This window comes from Salvelinus sp. IW2-2015, linkage group LG31, assembly GCF_002910315.2.
Source record: "Salvelinus sp. IW2-2015 linkage group LG31, ASM291031v2, whole genome shotgun sequence".
In the NCBI taxonomy this organism is placed as follows: Eukaryota; Metazoa; Chordata; class Actinopteri; order Salmoniformes; family Salmonidae; genus Salvelinus; species Salvelinus sp. IW2-2015.
Window position 1 is genome coordinate 25,404,069 of NC_036870.1, and position 8,473 is coordinate 25,412,541.

An 8,473-nucleotide genomic window follows, 5' to 3' on the forward strand; every position below is an offset into this window, starting at 1 on the left:
TAACCAAGACACTTACATCAGCATGACAGTCTAGAAACATTATATATATTATAGCATATGTTTTGTCGAAAATGTGCATAATTTCACCGCGCTATACCAATTCATAGTTTTACATTCATTAGTCTTCACCAAGCAGCTAAAGAATACAACTACAAAACAACCCCAAACGTCGAAAATACTAAATACTCAGTCATATAAGAATTTATTTGAAAAATACTTACGGTGTACAGACACAAATGCAAAGACTCATAACATTCTTTGAATCCAGCAATATTTCAATTTTTTAAAGTGTTTTACACGAAAACCACAATTATAGCTTATATTAGCTACTACAATAGCCTACCACACAGCCGCATTCATTCAAGACACGTTAGCCGATAGCGAATAAAACCAGCAAAGATATTAATTTTTTCACAACCTTCTCAAAACTTTCATCAGATACCAGTGCCTATAACATCATTAATTACACAAACATATAATGGTTACGAAAAATGTGCATATTATCGGCCACCAAAATCGTGGTTGAACAATGTGAATACGTAGTGAAAATGCAGAAATATTGTCCGGAGAAATCTTGAGCAGGCACCTATTCTAATCAAAATAACATAATCATAACTTTACTAAAAAATACATGTTGGACAGCAAATTAAAGATAGACACTAGTTCCTTAATGCAACCGCTGTGTTAGATTTTTAAAATTTAACTTTAGTACGACTTACAGCCTACGTTATAGCGATACAGCCCCAAAAATCACCACCCAAGATTACGTCTAAACATTTTCGACAGAATACGAAAAAACATCCATAAATCGTTCCCTACTATTTGATGAGCTTCCAATCAGAATCTGCTACAAGTTGTCCTTTTCCAGGAAATCGTTGCTCGTTGTTAGAATGTCGTCTTTCATCTTGTAGAACCTAGCCAACGTTAGCCATGCGGCACAGAATGTCCAAAATCCCAGAACGCATTCACCAAAGAAGATACCGAAAATCGGAATAAACTTAATTAAACTTGAATATAAGTCGTTTAATATAACTAGTTGATTATGTTTTAACACATATAATCGATAAAATCAGAGCCGATATATCTAAAGCCTATAACGACACTTTTCAGAACACCAATCCAGTGACCGATTCGCGCCATGGTAAAAATTAAACAGTGGTTCGCGTTCATTCCAACTGCGTCATTATTCGGCCTCAGATAGCTATACACCCCATTCCAACTTCTCACTGCCCTACTGACACTCTAGGGAAAGGCGTATGCAGTGCATGTAGACCCATAGATCCATGCCAAATTAATAAACTGACCCTGAACGAGCCTCATTTCAGATTTCTCACTTTACAGAAGTTTGCTGCAAAATGAGTTCTGTTTACCCAGATATTATTATCTCTTCTCCTTCTTGGGCCTTGGTTAAGACATGGAGAGGTTGAGCTAGTCTTGGGCCTTGGTTAATACACAGAGAGGTTGAGCCAGACTTGGGCCTTGGTTAAGACACGGAGAGGTTGAGCTAGTCTTGGGCCTTGGTTAAGATCTGGAGAGGTTGACAAAGAGGGAAAGGTTCAAGATTGTAATATTGTGTATGTATGTGTGTCTGTGGTCACCTAGCCATGGAGTTCCATGAGAAGTTAAAGCCCATGGCAGTGAAGGAGGGGCTTAAAGGTCGTAAGGTCACCAGAGCTGTGGAGAGTTTCAGCTGGAACATCACCATATTGAAGGTGAATACACACACACACACACACACACACACACACACACACACACCTGTCTCTTATACACATCTAGATGTGTATAAGAGACAGGTGGTTAACACAGTGACAACTAAACAGAGACCCAACATGTTGGTTTTAACACAGTGACAACTAAAAGATACCAACAACTATTTTGTCCAATAAACGTAAGCTAAATACTGTATGATGTGGCTGTCCATGGTACTAATTTCTGTGTGTGCGTGTTGACTCACCCAATGCCATCCTCCTCTTTCATGTTGCCTAAATGGTCTATGATTTTGATTATTTTGTTGTGCTAGGCTACCTGGCTAAAATGCTTGCTCGCTAGCCTAACTTCCTTTCATGGGCAACGTAGCGCCAGGCCAGCTACTTGAACTTCCATCCTTTCAGGCAAGGGACACAATGTATGAATTTATGGTTGCATCAGAATCACTGTTATAATCATTGGCCCGTACGGAGAATTAAGTAAAACCGCAAGTCCAAATCCCCATCTCCAGCCATGGCTAATTGTAGCTGGCTAGCTAGCCACCGGAGGACAATGACCCAACGAGATGCAAAAATGTATTTGTTTTGTCAGAGACGTTTGGCTTCTGATGTGATTGGTCTGAAGCCAAATACAATCTGGTTTCCCTTAGCACTTTTTTTGGTGCGCCAGAACCATTCACAGTTGAGCTCACTCAGTTTAGCTCAACGCTGATTGTCTATTATTTAATATTTTTTTGTCAAGGTAGGCCACATGCTCGCTGGCTTCCCTTACATCCCTTACATTCAATGATGACTATTTTTGACCAGACAGTATCCGATTGATTCACTACACGTACAGAGACAGAGGGGCGCTGTTTCGCTCGCTCAGATGCGAAAGATATTCTGGCTTCCCTTGGCATCCATGAATATACACCACTGTTTCTCTCTGTGGTGTAATAGACTGGTGAAGATTGAATCACAAATACCAGACACCACCAAACCACTGACCTGAGCCAGTGTTGGGCCTTGGTTAATACACAGAGATGTTGAGCCAGACTTGGGCCTTGGTCAATACACAGAGAGGTTGAGCCAGACTTGGGCCTTGGTCAATACACAGAGAGGTTGAGCCAGACTATGGGCCTTTGTCAATAACACCAGAGAGGTTGAGGCAGTCTTGGGCCTTGGTTAATACGCGGAGAGGTTGAGCCAGACTTGGCCTTGGTTAAGACGCGGAGAGGTTGAGCCAGTCTTGGGCCTTGGTTAATACGCGGAGAGGTTGAAGCAGTCTTGGGCCTTGGTTAAGACGCGGAGAGGTTGAGCCAGTCTTGGGCCTTGGTTATAACGCGAGAGGTTGAGGCAGTCTTGGGCCTTGGTTAAGATGCGGAGAGGTTGAGCCAGACTTGGGCCTTGGTTAATACGCGGAGAGGTTGAGGCAGTCTTGGGCCTTGTTAAGACGCGGAGAGGTTGAGGCAGTCTTGGCCTTGGTTAAGACATGGAGAGGTTGAGCCAGACTTGGGCCTTGGTTAAAGACATGGAGAGGTTGAGCCAGACTTGGGCCTTGGTTAAGACATGGAGAGGTTGAGCCAGACTTGGGCCTTGGTTAAGACATGGAGAGGTTGAGCTAGTCTTGGCCTTGGTTAATACACAGAGAGGTTGAGCCAGACTTGGGCCTTGTTAAGACACGGAGGGTTGAGCTAGTCTTGGGCCTTGGTTAAGATCTGGAAGGTTGACAAAGAGGGAAAGGTTCAAGATTGTAATATTGTGTATGTATGTGTGTCTGTGGTCACCTAGCCATGGAGTTCCATGAGAAGTTAAAGCCCATGGCAGTGAAGGAGGGGCTTAAAGGTCGTAAGGTCACCAGAGCTGTGGAGAGTTTCAGCTGGAACATCACCATATTGAAGGTGAATACACACACACACCACAACACACACAACACACACACCCACCACACACACACACACACAACAACACCACACACACACACACACACACAGACCAAAGACAACCACATACCACAGAATATTGCCAGTCTGTTTCACATTGGCCAACTCAGACCAACTCCTCTCTCTCTCTTCCTATCCTTCCTTCTCTCTCTCAGGGGCAGGCAGACCTGCTGAAACGGGCTAAGATGGAGGTGCAGGAGAACTATAAGCAGGTCTACTACGCTGCCTGACCTCTAACCTCAGTAAGGGCGGGACAGGAGAGACAACCCACACCGGCGCAGCCTGGACGCCCTTCCTTCAATGTCGGGTACAGCTCCGGCAAGAAGTTTCCCTTAGGCACAGACGTCTAGGATAGTTTACTGTCTGAAATATATATTAATTAACCATAAGGGGGAAATGTAAAATCTGACAGTAGGTCAGTTTCTAAGGGCACAATCGTCCTATTCTGAGGATTGGCAGGGTAATAAGAAGTTGCTACATACGTTCTATAGTGATAGGCTCCTTCTGCATCTCATCCGGGGTCTGCCATTTTCTCCACACAACGATGAGGAGGAAGGAAGATGGACTCAGTTGAAGAGAAAAACTCCTGTTATAGCACTGCCAGGAGAGGGATTAATGTCGAAGACACTGGAGACAGGAATGTAGAGAGGAATGAAGGAATGAGGTCTGAGAGAAAGAGAGAGACAATCAGACTGCCCTGTCCCCTACTTTGTATGCAGCTGTAAATAAGAAATGTTTAACCCTGCTCTCTCTGGGGCCGATTCAGACCCGAGTTATGCACTTGTAAATGGAACTTAATTCCCTTTTTATGCGCTTTTCTCAAAAACATATTCTGACCTTGAATTTAAAAAAAAAATTCAGCCAGGTATTCTTTCAGGGTGAAGATCAGAGAATGAATAAATAAAAAAACTGAAATATCACATTTACATTTAAGTATTCAGATCTTACTCGTTACTTTTTTTGAAGCACCTTTGGCAGTGATTACAGTATTGAGTCTTCTTGGGTATGACGCTACAAGCTTGGCACACCTGTATTTGGGGAGTTTCTCCCATCCTTCTCTGCAGATCCCCTCAAGCTCTGTTAGGTTGGATGGGGAGCGTTGTTGCACAGCTATTTTTAGGTCTCTCCAGAGATGTTCGATCGGGTTCAAGTCCGGGCTCTGGCTAGGCCACTCAAGGACATTGAGACTTGTCCCGAAGCTACTCCTGCATTGTCTTGGCTGTGTGCTTAGGGTTGTTGTCCTGTTGGAAGGTGAACCTCCACCCCAGTCTGAGGTCCTGAGCGCTCTGGAGCAGGTTTTCATCAAGGATCTCTCTATACTTTGCTCCATTCATCTTTCCCTCAATCCTGACTAGTCTCCCAGTCCCTGCCTCTGAAAAACATTCCCACAGCATGATGCTGCCACCACCATGCTTCACCGTAGGGATGGTGCCAGGTTTCCTCCAGACTTGATGCTTGGCATTCAGGCCAAAGAGTTCAATCTTGGTTTTATCAGACCAGAGAATCTTGTTTCTCATGGTCTGGGAGCCTTTAGGTGCCTTTTGGCAAACTTCTAGTGGGCTGTCATATGCCTTTTACTGAGGAGTGGCTTCTGTCTGGGCACTCTACCATAAAGGCCTGATTGGTGGAGTGCTGCAGAGATGGTTGTCCTTCTGGAAGGTTATCCTCAGAAGAACTCTAGAGCACTCTGATCAGATTGACCATCAGGTTCTTGGTCACCTCCCTGACCAAGGCCCATCTCCCCCGATTGCTCAGTTTGGCCGGCCGGCCAGCTCTAGGAAGAGTCTTGGTGGTTCCAAACTTCTTCCATTTAAGAATGATGGAGTCCACAGTGTTCTTGGAGACCTTCAATGCTGCAGACATTTTTTGGTACCCTTCCCCAGATCTGTGCCTTGACACAATCCATTCATGGAACTCTACGGACAATTCCTTTGATCTCATGGCTTGGTTTTTGCTCTGACATGCACTGTCAACTGTGGAACCTTGAAAGGCACAGGTGTGTGCCTTTCCAAATCATGTCCAATCAATTGAATTTACCACAGGTGGACTCCAATCAAGTTGTAGAAACATATAAAGGATGATCAATGGAAACAGAATCCACCTGAGCTCAATTTCAAGTCTCATAGCAAAGGGTCTGAATACCTATGTAAATAAGGTTTATTTTTTTTATACAATCGCAAAAATTTCTAAAAACCTGTTTGCTTTGTCATTATGAGGTATTGTGTGTAGTTTGTTGAAGATATTTTTTATTTAATCCATTTTAGAATACGGCTGTAACGTAACTAAATGTGGAAAAAGTCAAGGGGTCTGAATACTTTGCGAAGGCACTGTATGCTGTTTTCTTACCTTAATTCCACCAACTTACATGCGAGGAAAGGATGGGTCGAGCAACCTGTCGGTTCCAGGTGGAACAACATCTACTGCATTTTTCCTGATACAAATAACACCATTCTCCACACACTGTAATTTACAAATTGATAAGAGCAATTGATTTGGTCTAGGTAAATGAGTAAACCATTTGGATAAGGGGATAGTAAATATAAATTACAATTGTTTAGAACTATTTTACCTTGTTGATCACTCCAGATGAATGTGAAACCAGTCATATGTCAGTAAACTGAAGCATATCAACATTTCAACATATCAACTTTTCCACAGTGATTTTGATGAAATGCTGGCCTTATAACTTGCATGGATGAAATGTGGAGACTCAAGCTATAGGCTTCTGTAGCCATGCGCAAATAATAGTATAGCGCCAAACCTACCGAGTTGATTTATAGAATGGTTTAATTATATGCCCCGACTTCTCACTGTATTTTTTACAATTTGTATTGTGTTAAATATTAGCCACTATCGGTAGCCACCGTCCCACATACATTTATCTGTCACTTTAATGTTAGTTTCCTTGCATTTTGCATAATTCCATTACATTGTTAGTGTACCTTTTATTTCCTATGTCACGTTCATGTGGTTGTTCCTAAGGATTGCTAGCAATAGTGGATCACATAAGGCTAAAGTATTACAAGTTGTGCAATAATTTGGGCTCTGTAGCCTATTTGAATCATTATGGAACGCAGAGCATACATAGTAGTTTAAACCTGGAACCTGTTTGTACGGTTCACGACGACTGAACTGTTGTCATCACAGTTCCATGACAAATACCAACATGGTCAGTGAGGATTATTAGGGTAGATTTATAGAACTACTGTTCCAACCCCTATTGGGTTTCTCACCTTCCAATATTTCATGGATTGAACAATTTGAATATGGAAATTTTCAGGATGAATCAAAGCACAATTTTTGATTCACCAATATATTTTGTGCATAAAAGCCATCCAAATGTATTTTTATTTTTTTTCAGAAATACTTTCCTAACCCTAAATAAATGCAATGATCGGAGTATTTTTAAATCTACCAACTGGTGCTGAAAAGGAGACGTGTATTTACATGGCTTTCTTTCATTAATCCCTAATATTATGAACAGTTCTCTCCATATATTGTCTGCCGAGAAAATTCTAATTAAAGGTACGCAAAATTTTAAGGGGTGGCTTTAGATAAATGTACTGAAAACTCCACAAGAAAATCTGTTGGTCAGCCAGTGGGAGGGTTTTCAGCTGTGTAATTACATTTATTCAGCGTGCGTAAGGGAACCACACCTGCAAAGCCAATTACGCACCTACATAAGGTAAGTCTGAATACCAACTACTGACAAGTGAGTAGGAAAGGGGTGCGTAGGAAAAGCATACATTTCCTATGTCTGCCCTATGTGCAATGTTTGTTACTCTTGATTTGTGTTTATTTTGGGGTGAGTGAAGAGAGGGTTTTCAGGGTCATTCAACTATACAGTCCCTTCAGAAAGTATTCACACCCCTTGATTTTTTTCAACATTTTGTGTTACAGCCTCTATTTAAAATTGATTCAATTTAGGACACTACCCATCCTGACAACTTGGCCCTGAAGCTTTTGGACGTTTCATTTCTGTACCTTATTGTGAAATGATGTGTAGCTTCCAGAAGCTTTAAAATGAGGGCCAGATTGTCAGGATGGGTAGTGTACTGTATGAGTACACATTAATTACAAGTAAGCACCCTTCAAGATACACTTCATTTTAACTAGCTAAATCCTGTGTAACAACTAGTAATTACATTGTACTTAGGCAAACATTACATGTACTATGCTTTGAAAGTGTTTTTCCACATCTGGGAAGCCACCCAAATTAGATCCCAGTCATTGAGTTTGACCTACTGATCTGTTTTTACCTGATCAACCAAGTTAACCCAGATGGTACACTTTATTTTGGGGTCAAGTGCTAGCAACAACACTGAGCAGAGATATAGTTTGAACAGTGCATATTCAAGGCTAAGTAATTAGAGCCTATTGAGCACAAGCTATAATCTCTGACACCCAGCACATCCACGAGGGATCACAACCTGAGAGACAGTTGTTACTGTATGCAGCTGAGAAGAAGCCAAACACTAAATTGGTGAATTTGCCCATTTGTAACATGCATGGTAACAAGTATTCATTGTTACACCCTTGTATTTACACACTGTTGTTAACCACAGTACTTGTTACACTGTAATAAGGACCCCTTCAAACTAAGTGTTACCGGAAAAAGGGGTGTGAATATTTTTTGACGGCCTGTAGCACAAAGTGAAACTGACAGAAGTGTGTGTGCTTCAGGAGGCTGATACAGAATGTGTGAATGCTACTGATATCTAATAATAAAATATGCCATTTAGCAGACGCTTTAATCCAAAGCCATTTACAGCAGTGCGTACATACATTTTCATATGGGTGGCCCCAGCAGGAATCAAACTCACGATACTGAAGTTGCAAAGG

The 8,473-nt window shown here is 41.9% G+C and overlaps 1 protein-coding gene across 1 annotated transcript in view; it reads left to right on the top strand.

Moving 5' to 3' along the window:
• LOC111955768 (inactive phospholipase C-like protein 2) overlaps positions 1–3,986 on the top strand; it is a 38,578-nt gene extending 34,592 nt beyond the window's left edge. Inside the window, 3 exon segments of the mRNA XM_070436399.1 lie at positions 1,603–1,712; positions 3,787–3,853; positions 3,856–3,986. Of these exon segments, the coding sequence (XP_070292500.1) occupies positions 1,603–1,712; positions 3,787–3,853; positions 3,856–3,986 (308 nt within the window).
• The last annotated feature ends 4,487 nt before the right edge of the window (positions 3,987–8,473 follow it).